Genomic DNA, 19,752 nt, shown 5'->3' on the forward strand with positions numbered 1-19,752 from the left:
ACGAGTGGACACCAAGTAGGGAGCGAGGGGACTGGGTGGTAGGAAATGATCGTTTCCTCTTGTATATAACCCTAAAGTTTGCACATTAGCAGTTTAAGGTTACAGGTCACGGTCTCACTCCAAGTCACATGATCCTGTATATAAGGACATTAAATCTTATGAGAATATATTGAGAAGTATTGTTTAATATTTTGCAATGGAGTTTACATGAAATCAAAGCCGTTTCAGGCACCGGACTGTATTTACCATGATTTTTGGTATTTTTTTTAGTATTGCTTCCACTGACATTAATTTGATATCTTTAAGGAAACAATCATTTAGCATACAGTAGGATAGTGAATACCTCAATCAGCATTTTGGTAAGAGAGTGCAGCACCTCTGTTAACATGAATACTAAAATAGTCTTCCAGTATAATGTTAATCAACTAACGAGAGAGCAGAGCTTCCACAAGAGCGACTCTGCACACCTCTCCCTTCTGGTTCTGGAGCAACTACCTAAGCAGCAGTTTTCACCACCCTACCACACAGTCATCCATTTTGAAAACCCATTTATTCACCTATTTGAGCACAGTTTCATTGTTTTTCCTCAGTCACCTTTGATGAAATGGGGTCAAGATGTCACATGTTTACACACAAAAAGTCAGACACTTAAAACATTTGGGGCAAATATTGCAATCAAGAATGACAAATCAAAGAAAGCAGCAGATGAGGAGACTTTACAGGTGTTCATTTAATCGCATGGATTTCTGGGGAGGGTAGCTGTAGAGGGAAGAGCTCATACAAACACTTCACTGTACATAGAGATTTACACTGTGTGGGGGACATGATATATATTCTTGTCTGGACAACACATCTCCAGATCAAGCGGTTTTCTGTACAACAAAAGGCCTGGGGGTGGGGAAGCCTGGTTCCCAACTCGTCACCTGAGCCGCGTTTGCCTCTGCTGAACAATGCTGAGCGTTCCATGTGACCTACAGAGCTGGGTTAGAATAAACCAATTACAGACAGAGAACTGTCTCGTCTATTGTTACGCTGCACATACAATATACTCTAATACTATTTATTATATAAAGGACATTGAATTTGGAATGCAGACTGCAGTGTAGGCCAATGGAATCTTTTCAGTCATTTTCAAAGCAAACTCAGGCGACAGAGTTGGTCTGCACACTGATACAAAGCAAGACAAAGCAGGACAACTTGCATCAGTTTCATTTCACAGAAAGTTTTTGGCCTCCACCCCAAGATGTTGCCTCTGTTCCTCAGACTGGCAGGGGGGGGGGAAAAAAGACAGGAAGCAGGACATCAACAACCGCCCACGCTTCAACATGTGTCCCTTGATTTTTGTAAAACCATCCTTTGTTGTCATAATAAAATCAAAAGCAAGAAAATAAAATGAAAGTTTATATAACTCTTTCATGTCCATTTTATGGGAGGTTTCGTCCACAGATTCATTCTTCTTCGCTCTCATTCTCGTGCTCCATGTCTTCTTCTCCGTTCGCTTTGGATTCTGTTTTGCTGTCTGGATTCTCGTCTTCCTCGTCCGTTTGTCCTTTCTTGTCGTCCTCCATTGCCTCGTCCTCTTCCCAGTTCTGAGGAGGACAAAAAAAAAAACATGCATTAATTCACCGTAATAACAATACTGCATTTGTTTAGCATTGGGCTACAGCTATACACCTAAATGTGTCTGTACCATACTTACAGAGTCATCATCGGGGAGGCCTTCATCACCAGAGGACTCATCTTCATCAGAAGATTCTATAAAAGGACAAGTTGAGACAGAAATCCATCAGCTGATGCTGCAAAACAATGGTTCTCATTGCACAAGCCCTCCTCCCTGACTGAAGAAGTAAGTGAGCAAGAGAAGAGGAAAGGCTTTCTGTGAAATTCATGCAGAGGGGATTTGCGGGTATTTGCATTTCAATACCATGGCACGGTCCTTCAGTCATGACAACAGCACCAACTGTGTTTGCGGCAGGGGAAATGTCAATATGATTTGCTGAGGCTTTGGGCACCATTAGGTCAGCCAGTCACCAGCTGCTGCAAACGGTGACTTGTGGACTTTGGTCTCAACGGTATATACAAAACAGTGCATACATTAACTGTAAATACATCTATATGGTGAACAGACCAGGGGCTCATCCTCATCCTCATCATCATCAGGGCTGACATCACGACCACCTTTCTCCAAACAGTTGGTGTAAGTGACTAGCTTATTCGTCATTCATGTTCCTTCGTTTTAACCCCGGAACCTGTATGGCTATCTACTTTGTTTACGTCCCGTCGCTGTAGGCGAATAGCTTATTCGTTATTCACGTTCATTCGCTGTTACCCCGGAACCTGTATGGCTGACTCTTTTGTTTACGTTTCGTCACTGTAAGCCCGGGAACACGCTAGTCTGCAGCTGTTCTTTCTCCCAACTTTCCACGTCACCCGTACCTCTGTTCTGTAGTAAGTTAGCACATTATCTTGGTTTGATTATCACATTTATTACTTGCTTGTACTTTATGTTCTGTACATTATTAGACTTACCTGCGCTGTATTTGTGTGTCGTTTGTTAAGAGCCCATCAAGCTAACAGCAAGTTTTGAAGCATTCATGTGTGAGTTTTGCACCCTTGGTGAGCGTGTGTATCTGGTATATTATGTGTGTGTGTAAATAGTAAACATATTTGTGCTACAAGCCTAATCTAATTACTGTTGTTTATTTTTTGAAGCACAGTATTTCTGTGTGTTTTATGGTTTGATTGAATGCACTGTGGAAATGTGATTTGTATTAAATGAATTCTTTCTGTTTATTTTTAGTTTTCACGGTGCTACTAAATAAAGGAAATTCCACCTGTCGAGACTCTCTGCCATTATTATGTACGTCAAGGGCTGCAACAGTTGGGAGTGGACTTCCTTCATCCAGCAAAATGAGGAAGTACGTGATGTATGAGGGTAACTGACATTAAAAGCTAATTTAACCAATAAGACGTGCTGGGCAACATGATCGCCTTTCACATATCTTCACTTGAAGTTGTTCCAGGTTGCAACGTGGCAAAGGAGACAATTGGGAATTTATTTATTACAAATTGTGCTCATCAATTTAGAGCCGTGTGTGTGTGTGTGTGGGGGGATCTTCAGAAATGTTGCTGCATGGTCTAAAAACAACCCTTTTACAAGTACAAATTGCCAATGTTTTGCCATTTTGGAAGGAAGTGGAGGGAACAGTTTGCATCTCTCCTGGGTGACTTCAACTCCATTCACTTCATTTATACAGACTCAAATCTAATCTTATATTCCGACATATTTCTGTACACATGCTAATTACACCAGCTCATGCGGCGGCATTGTAATTAATGTTTAATTAATGTTTTTCCATGCAGGCCACTGGTGCAACAATTAAAAAGGCAACAGCGAGATCAATTATTAAAACCACCTCTAACTAACTCTGCCTGTCCACTCCACACAACCTGACCAATCCATGGTTCAGTGACTAGTGCCACAAACTCTGAGGGCCAACTCACACAGACCTGGTGAAGGGTTCAACTGAAAGGCTGCTCATTCACTTTAAATGGGGCATAGTCAAGCGCTGCTGAACTGCATTAGGGCTGGCTTTCCGTGAGTCAGCGAGAGCGCCAGCCAATCAAATCACAACACTGTGCAAACACAGCTCTAAGAAAAGGTTGTTCTCTTCAGACAGAGTGCACCGGGGTAGGAACTTTAACATGGGCTTTTTTGGGAAATATGTTTCAGGGGCATTTTGAACTTGTTTTTATCAGGACACTGTTAGGAGTTTCAAAATCAAATTGAACTCTTTCTATACATTTGCAGACTGTCTCTTACTGTATGGCATGATTTTTGCCTTTGTCGAATTATATCTCTTGAAGTAAAGGCACTGACTGAAGGTTCACTGCATTCTCCAGTTGCTTTTAACACAATTCTTCGAGGAGAAGGCCCACTCAACCCTGGCTGAGGCATTACTTCAATGATCTCATAGATGCCGGGTGAGCTTGATACCTGGGAAACAACACAGGAGCACACATGTGCTTTGGATGCCTTGTTGGCCATTTTCAACTCAAGCTTTGCAAAAGTTCACCATCTATTTTTCCAGGTGCATTAAAAATCCTCGTAATTTGAATTTCAAGGACAATTTCAGATATTTCATGGGCATTTTACCCTGAGCTTACACTCATTTCCTACCCTTAAGTGCACTCAACATTAGCAGGCATGTCAGATACCACTTAAACCTAAACCTAGCAACATTACCAAATCTTGCCACAAAGTCAGTCATAACGGTGCTAAGGCCTCCAGCAAGGTTTGGTGTGAGTCCTGCCCATGATCAATCCATTTTGGACCCATAAACCCAGTAGACGGCAGTATCCATGCTGCACTGCAAGGACCTCCTGCTCCACTGAAAGAAACTTCCCCATCCTGGACCACTAAGGCACTGGAACTGAGGGTGGAGCTTAATTATTTCATGAAAGCCATTTTTCTGTGTGGTTCAATAAAGCTTTATCTGCAGTGAAGTAATGAGAATAAACAGAGTGGGGGCCTTGTTGTGTTCTGCTCAAACGGGAGGATCTGAACACTGCCGGTCAGGTTGCCAGGCAACAGGAGTCATGTTTGCATGCATCATCAAGAATGTGTGCATGTGCATCCTTCATAAAACTCCAGTCACAGAGTAAAGAAGTCTTTAAGAAGAGTCCAAAAGGTGAACAGAGAGGAAAAGGAATGCCAGCAAGAATAATGAGAAACAACAGGATTCCACCAATGTCTCCTGCTGTGACCTGCTGCACTACAGCATGTTCAGAGTGTCACTACAGCCACAGGTCAGCCTTTGGGAATGTGTACGTGAGGTGGAAGAGTGTACAAACAAGATCTTTGTATTCTGGTCAGCTGCCGCTCACACTGCTCTCCAGACTGACTCATCACAGGGACTCGGACAGATCGAGGTTAAAATGCTACACGCTGCATTTGAAAGACTCGGGGAACCGTGAAGTCGCCAAGGAACAGGGACACACAAAAGCATGAGAAATTCAAACAAAAGAGTGACACCGACTGAATGACTCGGTTTGTATTCAGTGGGAGGGTTAGGGGTACTGAACATAAAAGGACACTGCAGGAGCAGCAGCACTTACCATCTTCATACACCAGCTTGGCTGTGTGGTCAACCTCAGCAACTGCTTTACTGCTGTCACTTGTCACCACCTAGTGGTCAAAAAGCAGACAAACATTAGGGATTCTGTGAAAGAAAAGGTTGTTTTTCTTCCAGGAACAACATCTTCACATAAAACAAGACGTGTGACATGAATTCACATTTATGTTTTCATTGTGCACACACCATTCATTAAGGGGATGTATATTTGCGTACTGCAAGTACTACATTTCGATAATTATATGGTTCACAGATAAATAAGATTTATTTTTACCATTTTGTTATAAACTTAATGGACCCCATATAACTAACAATAATAATAATAATAATCATTAATTGCGTCACTAATCAACATGGCATAATTTTATTGGATTTATTATGAAGAGGAGAAATAACATTGTAACCTTGTGTTCCTCCAACATTGATTTCATTGGGGCTCCAACTAAAAAGCATTCAAATAATCAATTAATTGATTATTTTCTTGATGAACCGATTGTTTGGTCCATAAAATGTAGATCGGTGTTCCCCTAAGCTCAAAATAATGACGTTCTTAAATGTCTTGTTATTCAGTTTTGATTTATTTGTTATATGGAGCAAAGAAACTTGAGAAGCTGAAAAATAATAATAAAAAAAGAATTAGGAGCTGTATTTAAAAGAAACACTCAAACCGATTAACAAAATAATTCAGGTTTCATATGGTAGTAATCTATTAATTGAGTAATTGTTGCAAGCCTAGCTTTCATGGCAAACAAATTGTTATTCCTTTATTTTACAGTCATTTGTCAGTTGTGTAGTATTATGCTGAAATGATTGCATAAAATGGCATAACTGAACCAACAAGGGAAGCACTGTGTTGAGGAGGAAGGTGTATGCTGAACCTTATCCTCAAGGTCAGAATGATCAACTTTCTATTTCCAAGACTCACAATCTTGCTCGTCCTTGTAAAATCTAAAGATGCACAGTAGTCTGAATTTATCGCAATGCCAATGTCGGCAACATAGCTAGAATGTGCCATGAAAAATAATCTGTCTACTTTGATGAGCAGGTTGCTCCGCCACCTTCCCCACAATGTCACAAGTATCAAAGTTTGCATTTTTCCAAATGATAATCATCCTTGTAAGATGGATGTGTCTGAGGACAGGGTCGGAAGGCACAAGTTTTAACTCAAGGTTAAAAATAAATACAAGCAACAAGACTGACAAATTTATTCACCTTTTCAAAGTTTGACTGAAATAAACCTTGTGCTGTCATTCATGAAGCCTAAATGTATGACAAACATTTCAGATTTGATATTCAGCATACATTTTTTTTGCATCACATAAATCACTGATCTCTACTAGTGACCTGGATATTAATCGTAAGAAATGTTTTTTTAAATTTTGTATTTATATTTCATATAAATGGAATTTGTATTTTTATCTGAAGAGTTGCAGTAAAATAAGCCATACCTACAACTAGGGATTGGAAATACTGACAAAAATTTACTTCCTTCCTTGGATTTTGATCATATCAAACCTTGTTAATTTAATTACAGAAACGCTACAATTGAGCACTATATTCAGTTTAGCCAGAGTGAGAATGTAGCGCTGGGACTTCAGGTTTGTTGTGGTCAATTGGTCTGCACATGCATGACTGTGGTTAGTCCTCGGTTAAACACTATGATGTACCTCACCAGTCATAGAAGTGGAAACATCAGCATTATTGTCTTTTACCACTTGTGCGTGTATTTCTGGCAAACTGAACTGAAAGAAACAACTGCTAAGGACAATGAGATCCTTAGCAGTGACTGATTCATCTTTTTGACGCCAAACCACCTCAATGCTAGTGAGGCGGCTCTCCTGACACACATTGCAAATCTGGTAGTGTCTGCATTATGTTTCCTTTTCACTTATTTTTGCCTCAGGCGATATACCTTATGCAGTGGATGGTGTAGGACTAGCAAGTGATCTTGTGGAGAATACGCTCACTCTCAGTGCTCTGCACTACATGATTCAGTGTATGAATGGACTCATAACATGCGTTTTTCCCCCAAAATCAATGACATACGCGATAATTACAGCACCTACCTCTGTGCAGAGTCTGGCTATTTAAAACACTTCCATGCAAAGACAATTGGTAGTTTTAATAAATGAGGCTCACCTGCGTCATTAGAAGATATAGTTTCCCATGCAGCTTCGTGAGTTTGTGGAACATCTTCACTCTGCTCTCAATCATGTGATAAAGAACTCCCAGCTGGGTGACCAGGTCTGGCAGCTGTTGAATATACAGTTGAAGTCTCAGTTAAAAGGTAAAAAAAAACAAAAACAAAAAACTCGGCAGCAGAAACACTAACAAGACAACACTTGATAAAAAAATCCCTGCCAAGGACTCGTCTCCATAGCTGACCACTGCTCTCATTTAGTCTATGCATTCAGCCTTCCAGTGGATCAGAAGGTTAAAGGAAAATGCCATGGGGTTACCCAAAGGTTTCTCTCTTTAGCTCAATAACAAAAATATTTTGTGTTTCGATAGACCACTTCAGAGGTCAGGGAAAAATTGAGATTGCAGTGCCATGGTATAGGTTACAGAGTTGAAGAAAACTACGGGAATTTTAATCTTTTAAAATCTGCCTGGATTTAAAAAACTCCTGTAGACTGATGCCAAATTAAAAAGGACAGATGGTCAGAGGAAATCAGTGAATGTAGATTTAAATTAAACAGAATATTTACTTGGACAAAAAGGGGATTTGCACTGTTTTTGCTTTATTTGAATTGTTGTTAGTGCTGCTTAAGGACTGATCACAACAGGCACTAAAGTGTGTGGATAGTGGGCTGCACATCCACCCACGCTCACTGTTCGAATACATGTTGTCCAGGTTCAAGGCCTGCCTGGTTAATCCATACTACAGAATTTTTTTTATGTAATTTATAAATCATTGCCACCCTGTTGTGCTGTACTGTACAAGTATACTGTGCAGACCTGGGGTATGAACAAGACCACTGAAAATGACCACTGGCTAAGCAGTGTGCTGGGGTCCTTTAGGGGCAGTTGTCTTGCTCCAACAACCATTTCCTGTTTCAATGGCGCTGTGCTGTATTTACTACTGGACTAATTTTGTTAATTTTAACTACAGCGAATATCACTCTCCTGGACAAAAACTCGTTTTAATTTTTAACCTCCGTTAACGACACTCACTAACTCACTGTCACCGGTATAATTAAAAATGACAGCATTACTGGTGTCTATGGAAACACAGTCACAGTTGTAATCTTGATGGTTCATACAGCACACATACAAGCACTAAGAGAATAAAGGCTGGTGGTTTCATATCAGTGAACATTGCAGATCTACACTGTGATGCTGCTCAGGTAGACTCACCGATGATAGGTATGATGTGTGGTGCATGAGGACAGCCTTGAGCCACCGTACCATTAGAACAGCCCTGTGGGAAGGAACAAATCAAACATGTTGTGAGGAGGCAGAGGCCTGTAACTGTTGCCCTTTTAATAACAGACACAGGTGTTATTTTCAATGAAAATTACTGGATAATCTACATTTTCACAGCAAGTGAGACCGAGACTTTAAAGTAAAAAACGAAAAAATCCATCATAATTTTTGTTAATAAAAACACCCAAAAAACCCAATTATTGTAAAACAGTAAATGGCTTTGCACTTCACTCACTTTTAGACACAATCTATCTCTTTGGCGAGTTATGGTTTTGACTGGATAAAATGTTGTGGAATAGTGGAAAGGTTTGACATATTTACTATCCCATGACTCTGTCTGAACACTCGAGCTCAAAGACAGCAGAATATAGAGCAATTCAACACAGATTTTAAGTATTTCACTGACTGACAAATGGGAGAATCGTGTCGGAGAGGAAAACAAGACTATTTATATAATGTCTCGTAAAACAAAATTTAACTAACCCTAAATAAAAAAAATGGTCAAACACTGAGCTTCAGGCAAATTAAAGATGATCAGTTGCATTCACTTACGTGAAAGGGTGCCCTTGGAGCCGCTTTGTGATCTGCAGGAGGAAATAAATGGACGCATTAAAGCTACTACACAGAAGTATCCACATAACTTTAAATTATTAACTTTAAAATCCCAATTAATGTGACAAAAGGTCCAGCCAGATTGGCTGCTCAAAGACAAATGACAAAAATACACACTGAAAATTAAAACTCACCTCTTCAACTAATGGTAAAACAGCAGGGAGCGGTAACCGGGCAACGGTTTTCTTTATCACCATTTCTTTGCGAGTCTGGAATACTTTCTATTAGAGACGAAGACAAAACAAGGTCATTAAAATTTAAAGTGGAGGCCAACACCTTCATCAAATAATTATTCAGGTCCACATAGTAAATTGCAGGTTTAGGTTATTAAGAGCATTTACATTTAGACATGATTTAAATAGGTTGTAATATTCACAACAAAAAAATCTAACATTTTATTTCCAACTTTCTTAATAGGAAATGGGCAGATTCTTCAGGCAGAACAAACTTAGATAAGACGGTGTAAGTGAATGCGTTAGTTTAGATGCCAGACTCACATTTAGGATGCCCGCGTCGTTGCTCTCCAGGCCCTGCACCAGCAGCACTGCAAAATTGTCTGTTTGTAAAGAAGCCATCCCTTTAGGAGCTCCCTTCTCATTGGACACAGAAGACAGATCGATTTCACCCAGTCGCTCTGCTATCGACATCTAAAGAAGAACAACAAAGTTAAGTCAACACAATTTACTCATAGCTGCACACAAGCTAAATGTATCAAGTTTACCCCATTTAACAAATATTACAAAATAACACAGAACAGGCAAAGAAGGCATTACAAATCCTACATATAACAGCTGTAAATCACCAAGAACAAACTAGTCTGAAAGCATCAGGTAAGACACACATATGCAAATTGTTTTTGCAGCAAGAGGCATCACAAACAAAAGGTGTAAGGCACACATAATGCCTTCAAGCACCCAGTTCTTGCAGTTAAAACAGTGACCCCCCTCTGCTATAAAACAATCACTTTACACATTGCAGTTGAGTCACGGTCTAATGCATCACAATAATTATCATCATTACTGATCCCACCTCTTTTGTGTCCGTGTCTTTTTTCCTCTTCTCTGATCCCTGTGTGGTTCCCTTCACAGGGGCTTGGTGGCCAGGGAGTCCTGGCACCAACACTCTGCTCTTGGCATTGACAATTGGGGTTTTCACCTGAACAGGCAAAAGTCATTGTTCATTTGAATATATCTGAAGTGATCATGGACATTCAGATTGTACCTAAAAAGATGATGCGATTGTTACCTTGGAAATGGAGGTTTCCATGGAGAGGGATAAGCTGGTCTGTACATCCCTGGTCAGACACACATGTCTCTCTGATGTGCTGAGCTCCTTTAAACATGGAAGGACAGTGGTAGGTGAATTCAGAGTCAACAGATAACACAAGGTAAGGCAGTAAACTCAAATAATTCAACATAATTCCATGCTTATACAACCAAGATTTATTTTTGGCATTTTCAAATCACCGTCACAAAAACTGTGAGCATACAGTAGCATTACTAATGGCGGTTTTCAACTACAGAGTTCCAGCAAGACTCGGCTTTGCTCATCACTAGTTTGTGTCGTGTATAAAATGATGTCACAGCAGTTTCATGCAGCATTGCTATGACGACTTGAGGAGGCACTATAGTAATGGAAACAATGTAGAGTAGAGTCATGTTGGAACACAATAGTGGTAAAGTGCCATAAGTTCTTTTTGACTCCTAGTTCAACTCACTGCCTAACAGCACCTCTTCTGATTCAAATCCTGGCACACTGCACACATATTTCCACAGCTCCCTGTACTCACCACTCTCTCTATCACAGGCTGTAGGTGGTTGCCGTAGGCAAGTAGCACAGTTTTAATATCAGCTCCAAGGGCTGCTGCCAGCAGGGGGATGGGCACTGGAGAGTCCTTTGTATCCGACATCTGCACTGTACACAGTGGTGACAAGGGCTTCTTACAGGGTCTGTGGAGACAGATGTGTAGAGAGACTATGAGCAGGGGAAGCAGACAACATTGATTAAAATGTCTTCCTTGAGATCCAATATGGAAGAACAGTGTTCCAAATGATGCAAAACTTTGAATTACTGTATTGAGGAGAAGGGAATATGTGTCATCAGACTAAGTGTCATCTGCCGGTACTGCACTGTTCCCTAGCTGCCATTAGGGAGCAAACGCACCAACCTTTGTGCGTGAACAAATATTAAAAATACTTTAAGACACAATGGAGAGCCCTTTAACTAACAAAGACACCAGTTTGAGCTGTGCAGTTCAGGAAATGAGCTGTACCAGAACATCACACCCTTTCATTTGCGACACTGCAGCTCAATAAAAATGTAACTTTGGCTGCAAGTATGACCACATGAGAGAAAGAAAAGATTAAAACATGAAACTTCAGAGTGAAATAAAACATTTTTAACCTCTTCAACCCAGGGGGCAGACTCACTCACTGTAACACATACGTATCGAAGGCATGTTCACATACCCACAGAAGCTCAGAAACTCGACTAAAACTCAAGGGTCCAGCCGTAAATATAAGAGCAACACAACAACTCACTTTCAAGAAACACAACCAGAAATGTTGTCTTACCTTTGCTGTTGAGCAAAACAAGCTATTTTCACCACAACAAAACCGCTTCTAACGGAGAACTAGACTTCCCAGCATGCTTTGGCGACTGTTCCTGGTCTGATTGGTCATTCCAGATGGCCATTAGCTTGTTTTGATTGGAGAAGGGCGAATGTCTGTCAAACTACATCATACGCATTTGCATCCTTCTGACGTGCAAACGGATGGAGCTACGTGCATTCGGAGACCACAGCCTGATTCTATTGGTTTAGAGGATTAAAACGAGCTGTCAATCCCAGATTGGCCAATGCTAGCCGGAGCTATGGCCCTGAACAGGCAGAGGATCAGAGTTGTCTCTGACGCTCCAGAGAAAAATGTCCTGACAAAGGCAGCAGGAGGGTTAATAATTTTTTACCCATAGTAATCTTAAAGAGATACCTAGGCATCTCTTTACTAAAACCTCAGTCATTTTACTCTGCTTCACTTCAGCATCAGCAGACTTTGCACAGCACCACATGTTACATGACTTCCATGGGTTTTTAAGCTCCTAATGCACATTTTTAAAGGTGATATTTATTTTAAAATGCAATATTTCTTTGGGCGAAGGAAAAAATCCTTCATTTATTGTGGGTCACATCTGCATTTACTCTGACACAGTGGTATCTAGAGTGAAACTTACACTTCTGGTGGAATCTCACAAGTGTAATCTTTATTTTGATACCAATAATTCACATAGAGCTTGTAATTGCAGAGATATACTCTATTTAGTTTGGGCATGTCATTTTCAAACAGGGACCCCAAAAAGAGGGACAGAGTTGAACAGGTTAATTGGATTCCAGTTAATTTCAACTGGAATATGTTGCCTAGCACAGTGTTAAGTGTTTTAAGGGCTTACCCATTTAGAAAGTGCTCGAAGAGATGCAACTGCCCATCCTTACACACCACTGCCAGTCTCACCGCCTGTGTAAAATGAAATTAACAAGTTAACAAAAGAGGTCCAATGTCACAAAACGGGAGATTACATATTCAATTCAATATTTTGCAATTATTGTATGGTCAAGGTTACCAAATATGGTTCAACAGTATCAGCAGAGCGTTTATAAAAATTGTTGAAATTGTTTGAAAGCTGCAGGTTAGCAAATGTAAATGTGGGCTACAGTTGCTTAATTCATATGGCAATATATTTCAACTGTTTCTTGACATATTTACATACATGCACTGCCTGGTCAAAAAAAGGGTCACATGCTAATATTTCGTTGGACCGCCTTTCGCTTTGATTACAGCACTCATTCGCTGTGGCATTGTTTTGATAAGCTTCTGCAATGTCACAAAATGTATTTCTGTCCAATGTTGCATTCATTTTTCACCATGCTCCCTGAACCACTCTTTCACAATTTGACCCATTGTCATCTTGGAATATGTCTGTGCCATCAGGGAAGAAAAAAAATCCATTGATGGAATAACCTGGTCATTCAGTCAGCTGACCTCATTCTTTGGGTTGCAGCAACCCCAGATCATAGCATTGCCCCCACAGGCATGTACAGTAGGCACTAAGTTTGATGGGTGCCAGGTGGTGACTTTTTATTGGCCAGGCAGTGTATATGTATACATACATACATAGATTTAATATCCTACTAATATATTCATTAAAACTTCCTTTCCTCACTCACCTCTTCTTTGCTTTTGGATGTGACAAGATCAATGTGCTGTGGCTCATCAGTCAGTGTGAAGGAAACCACTGAGTTCTTGTCCTTTCCGTCTTCTCGTACTTGCCTACAATGAAAACAACTCTATCAGATTAATAACATCCAGAGCAAAGCCGGTAGAAACCTGCAAAATGACGGCAGTATGTTTTCCTTTTCATGATGAGGCTCTCAAGATGAACACTCACCATACACTGAGTAGACGATCGTGAGCTGCGCCAGACAGGAAATAAAGGCCGTTGCTGTCAGGGGGTCGTGTGGTGGCAAAGCGCAGGGTCGTCACAGCTGTGGAGTGCCCTGTGAATTTCTGTACAGAGAAAATTAATTTCGTCAATCATGCTCTAAACGTCAGGTGCAACATTTATTTCAATTGAGTTCATACTTAACTAACTCATTTAATAACTAAATGCACTGGAAACTCTGACGATAGCCCTTATTTGGTCAGATTGCAGCTTCAGAAACAGAAGCTATATGTTAACTGTGGTCTAATGAATGAACAAATATAAAACACAAATCAGCTTTATTTACCCTGTAAACCTCCTTGGTGTCCAAGTCCCACATCTTGATTGTGTGACCTGCTGAAAGTAGTAGCTTTCCATCATGGCTCACACACAAACTGGTCACTGCTGCACGGTCCGCCTTCCACTTACTGTGTCAAAAACGAGATAACAATAGTTGCTGGAGGGAATCTCCCAATCATGAAATGTAGCAAACATTGGTCATACACAATAACTGCAAACTCCTTGTGAAAAAAAAGAAGCAATTTTGTCATTAAACATGAAGCTTCAGTATTAAATATTTGCTGGGAAGGAACTGATTGGGTGAGGGATAGTTCTGTAGAATTTTAAGATGTATGGAATTTCTGTTTTGACCACCATCATTTTGCAGCAAATCTGAAAACGCACTCACTATTTGGCTTTTCTTTTGTCATTTGGCTTGACAGATATGGAATACACGTTTTTGTAGTCTTAAAGTATTTAAGAAGCTTGCTTTACAGGGGCTACCATTTTCAGCAGAGATGTTTCTATAGCATCCCAAGCAGACTTGTGGTTCGTATTTCTGTGTCTCTTCTCATCCGATTGGTAGGAACTGTTTTTTCTTTGAACTTTTATCAAAACAATTATGCTAAATAATTGCAGTCAGAACAACCAATTGTGATCAGACAAAGATGATCATAACAGTGACAGGCCTACTTAATGCATGTGTTTATAACTGGCAACTGCCAATTTACCAACAGCCTCAGTGAAGTTTCAGGGTTGTGTTTTATTGTGGCCTTGAATATTTATTCTGAATATCAAGATAAACGCAAACTCTTTTTCTAACTCGTCTGCACTACAGTTTGTACAGCACAATGCCAATAAATTGTTTTAGTCAATGTGTGTATTCTCAATGGTGTATCCCTTTAAATACATCTTCCAGAACCTGGTGAATTGCCAGTACCTACTTATGACTCTAATGCCAGCAGCCAAGTTGACTTCCTTTGTTGTATCCCATCACCACAGTTTATTTAAATCTAATCCTGAAAGTGTACAGCTACGTTCCATTGGGTCCCATTCACGATTGCTCTTTGCCTGACAGCAACAGATGTACAAAGCACTCACCACTCTCCAAAACCATAGTGGACCATAAATGGGCTTTAGAAACCATCAAGTGTGGATTTATGGTGACATTAAATGTCATGACTGTGCCCACTGAATCCGCAACTACGATAATAGGCACCAGAAATGGTCTGCATGGTGAAATTCAGTGATGCCAAATGGAAGCTGGTATAGGCCTTGAAGGTATGGCTTTTTGGTGCTTTTAAAAGCTTGCTTCAGTAATAACCTTTTATCAAAATGTACATCTAGTGATTTGATTAAACACTAAGCTTTGTTTACAGCATCACAACTAAATCTGTAGCACCATGGGAAGCGTTGACTAATCACAGGGCAGAGAGTGGGCTCTCCTATTGGTCACTGTACTACAACTACTCTGCATACAGGCCTGGCAACAACTGCTTACTCTGCATAAAAACTTTAAAATGGTAGAGTTGGAAGATTAACGCAGTAAAAATGTGTCAAAGTCAGCAAAAACATTCAGAAATGGGGAGATTGCTTGGAGTTTCCATCACATATAAAATCGGCATGTCTCTCTTCACTCTTCTGATGAGGAGCTCATGACTGAGAAATCTGACTCCAGAATTTTAATAATCTAAACAATCAACTATTGGGGGTCAGTGAAAAAATCTGCATAGTCAAAACTAAGCTTTTTTCGGGGGACAACAGGCAAAGAGATATTCTTTTTAATACTTTAATGACTTAAGTGAGATTGACCTGTGAAATTGTGAGGTGGGGCAAACCTCCCACTCCGCCAGCATTGTCTCTCACTCCCTAAAAATGTCAATGAGCATATGCTTTCAAAGTGTTGAAAAGCTCCATCATATGACACTGGTAACTTTCTCCCTGAAATATTTGTATGAAAACTACAGAGAAATAGAAATTTATTTTGTAAATGAAGCAGCATCATTTGCATAGTGTTTCTATTCTGTGACTGGAGAAAATAAAAGTGTCAGATATTTATGCAAGGCAAAAACAGCTCAGTCACTCAGAATCAGGTGGGACACAGGAAATTGTCTTTGCTGTCACTCAGCTGAGTCTGTATTAAGCTGACAATAGTCTATGATTGGAAAACATGGCAAATACATTTTAAAAAGTCCAAAATATTCAGTTATCATTCACGGTAAAGGAAAGGCATTTTCACAGCAGTATAATAAAGTGGCTTAACACGGCAGTACGCAATATTATCTCATACTGTGATCCAGAATGTGTTAACATTGAAATTAACTACAATTAAACAAGCATAATATAGCATATTTCCAGATGATAGATTGTCACTGTAGTTACAAGCAAAATCAGATGTCATATCGGCATCACTAAATGACAGTGACTCTAAATGTAACTAATGAAGCCCGTTTTCTCTGAAATCTGGCATCTGTGGCTGCCAAAGATCATTTGAGACTGTAAAGACAATCTGTGTAAGCAATACAGCTCCCTCTAGATGTTGCAAATTATTACATTTCCACCTTACCAGTTAAGTGGACCCAAATCTCAACTGTAACTGTGCAGCTGCCCATTTTTTTTAAAAACATAACATTTTCTTTGATACAGTTTATACTGACCTTCGCATCTTGCCGGTCTGCAGGTCCCACTCAATAATGTTTGTATCGTCTGAGCCGCTGTATAATAAACTGTCTTCAGGGTGCCACTGGACACAATTCACAGCTCCACTATGGCCTCCATCCTGGCAGAGACAGATCACAGGGTTAGCAGCAGTAAACAAACTGTCCCATTATTCAACAGTAAAGACTTCAAGTAGTTGCAATGTATCACCAAGTTTATTTGGGGGGGGGGGGGGGGGTCAGCATAGTCAGTTATGTTAATATACATATATGTATATTAACACAGTGTTAGTTAATATACATATATACATAATATACATATATATGTTTGTCAATTCTGCTGAGAAAATCATCTGGCTTGTGGCACTAAAGCACTCTTTTTGGGTTGGTATCGTTTTGGTACTATATATATATATATATATATAAAAATGTGGATCTCTTAATAAAAAGTTTGGAAGACATTGCTCTATATCAGGGTTTCGCAATCCTTGTCCTGGGGACCCACTGCTGATGAGTTAACCATTTACAACAGGTGTGTTGGAGCAGGGAAACACCTTAAACATGCAGGGCAGTGGGTCACCAGGACCAGGAACGAGAAACTGCTCTATTCCGTCTAACTCTCAGTTTACATTACCCACTCCACTTATGGTGCTTTTCCACTATATAGTTGTCATGCAGGAAGTGCTGAACTTGTCTTTTTAATTAACTGATTCTAATGATTAAGTACACAGAAAAGAAAGGCTTTGCTCTTCACCAGTTTCAAGGCAGTTTCGTACAGCCGTGCTATGACAACCCTACCCATGTCCAGGAGGTACTAGAGTCAGGGAAAACAGCACGTCTGATACCAAGTAGAGCCTAGCTGAGCAGCGCTATAACTGTATAATGAAAAAATTCCAAAATATTTAAATTTGGCAGATTGGTTTAATGTGAAGCGGTAAATGGTCTGTATCTAAATAGCACTTTTCTAGTGTTGATGACCACTCAAAGCTGCTTTAAAATACAGTTTTGCCATTCATGCACACATTCATACAATTTTCGATGACACATCTTTCATACCCATTCAAATGCTGCTGCAAAGCTGGTTAAATGTCTTGGCATGTAGACTAGCAGAAATGGGAATCGAACCCACAGCCTCCCAGTTGAAAGACCACGTCCACTATTATGTATATGACTTGCAATAAACAAATATTAATATGAACAGTGTTCAAATCTTAATGACCACTTTCTCACACTTTCTATTCTATAGAAAAAACATCGATTTCTACCAGGATACATTTGGAAAACAATTTAAATGTTTACATATATAAAAAAAAGTCAGCAATGTCTAATTGCAGTTGCCCAACCAGTCGCAATAATGAACATGTCTGACAGAAACATAAAGTTAGTATTGTATCAGCACCAGTTCAGAGAAATTATGCAGATATGTTTATATTTAAGCTTTCTTTGAGATAGAAATTACATTGAAGGTTATTTGATTATAAAAATATCAGACAAACTTTTTACACACAGAGTGACTGTCACCTATGATTGTCAGATAAACAACAAGTATAAGATGTGGAAACTCACCAAGGTACAGTGCAGTGCTCCCTTTGCGGCACTGTAGATGAGCACAGTGCCTGCTGCTGTGCCCATCGCCAACAGGTCTGCTTTCTCCTCCACCTGTCCTGCCTCTGATTTCCTTTTTTTCCTCTTTGGCCCATCCTGAAACACAGCACTCATCTTAACATCGCCTGTAATATTGACATAGTAATGAGGGTAACATACAAGTATGAGCAAGCTTAGTACACTTGAAGGATGCAACTCAAGACAGTAATGGCCTTACTGACACTGACTGTTGAATTCTGTTTTACCACACTGGTGACCACCGAAAAGAAACAATACATTAACTAAAGGTCACCATCTCAAATTAGTGTATGTGCAAAAATATTATGATTATAATTGGAAATTATCAACAATCTGCTGGTAAATCATAATCACTTTTGTAAAACTTACAAGTCTATACAAATCGTTATTACGGATAAACGCTGGGTTGTTATTGTTATATAAACCCATGACTAGTGTTCGACAGTTTAACGACTGGAATCACAGACAGGAGAAAAACTTCTACAACCTCTCCTTCCATGAGTGTCATGGTGGCACACGCTTCTGAAGCTTTGCTGAGCTAATGCTAACTTGTAAAAACGAGTTTATTTCAGCGCCAGAGAGTACACGGACACCGATAAATGATTGACATGGGTAACTTAATTGAGATAAACATACTTAAAAGTTCGTTCACACAGAAACACCAAGTTAATACACTGCCCGTGATTTCTTGTACCACCATGTGGGACCAACATGTGCGCCCTACGCAGCTGTTGAAAGCTAGCTAACGGCTAACACTGCTTCCCTGCTTACCAATTCTGTCAGACCCAGGGAAGTGTCTGCATTAACGCAAGGCTCTGGTGTGTGGGCTTTATATGCACATTATTTTGCAAATGACGTCCCGTTTACGGCGCAACACTGTACAACTCTATGAAAAACTCTCACACACTTCCCAGGCCTTGCTAGCTAATGTGGCTAATAGCAGGGAATTTCTCCATCAGCCTCACGTACCTTTGCTGTCCGGCATGGTCCCCAGGATATGCAGGTACAAGTGGCACTCAGGTGGGCTGAAGGCACATATTCTTGGTGAAGTGTTTTACTGTCTGTGTTCCAAACACGAAGTCTGCCATCCTGGGCGCACAATGCCAAGAACTGTTGTGCTTTTGGTGAGAAAACGCAGGGTAGCTGCAGCGGAGAACTGCCAGCGTCAGCCGCCATTTCTGAAGCGCAGATCGCGTCTGCGTGCCTTGGTTTACACAAACCCCACGTGTGGCTCCGTGTGTTCGCACATGCGCTCTTGCTCATCAGGAGCACCGCCCACTCATTGGCTGCTCTTGCTACTGCCACACAACACATTTCTTCTTCTTTTGCTATATGGCGGGTGGCGACCAGCCTGATAGTTCATTCGCACAACTGAAAATGAATTAATTCAAAACATACAAAATGCTATGCAAACTATCACGACTGTAAAAAGAAAAAATAAACAACAACAAAAAACATTTACCCTTATAATGGCTTTAAAAAACTATTTAATAGGGATGCACAGTATTATCAGCACGATATCGGCAGATATTGGCTTTAAAATGTAT

At 40.2% G+C, this 19,752-nt stretch overlaps 1 protein-coding gene across 1 annotated transcript; it reads right to left on the reverse strand.

Moving 5' to 3' along the window:
• Positions 1-710: 710 nt before the first annotated feature.
• wdr43 (WD repeat domain 43) lies at positions 711-19,432 on the reverse strand. The gene is made up of 18 exons (XM_058615733.1): positions 19,175-19,432; positions 18,149-18,283; positions 16,583-16,704; positions 13,954-14,074; positions 13,614-13,732; positions 13,393-13,495; positions 12,618-12,682; positions 10,963-11,122; positions 10,419-10,505; positions 10,203-10,328; positions 9,671-9,820; positions 9,308-9,394; positions 9,114-9,145; positions 8,493-8,556; positions 7,275-7,388; positions 5,119-5,188; positions 1,700-1,755; positions 711-1,589 (listed from the first exon to the last, which is right to left on the reverse strand). Exons 1-18 carry the CDS (start codon positions 19,379-19,381, stop codon positions 1,449-1,451), a joined length of 1,959 nt encoding a protein of 652 aa, XP_058471716.1. The 5' UTR covers positions 19,382-19,432; the 3' UTR covers positions 711-1,448.
• Between the last annotated feature and the right edge of the window lie 320 nt (positions 19,433-19,752).

This window comes from Solea solea, chromosome 18 (assembly GCF_958295425.1).
Source record: "Solea solea chromosome 18, fSolSol10.1, whole genome shotgun sequence".
Taxonomy (NCBI): domain Eukaryota; kingdom Metazoa; phylum Chordata; class Actinopteri; order Pleuronectiformes; family Soleidae; genus Solea; species Solea solea.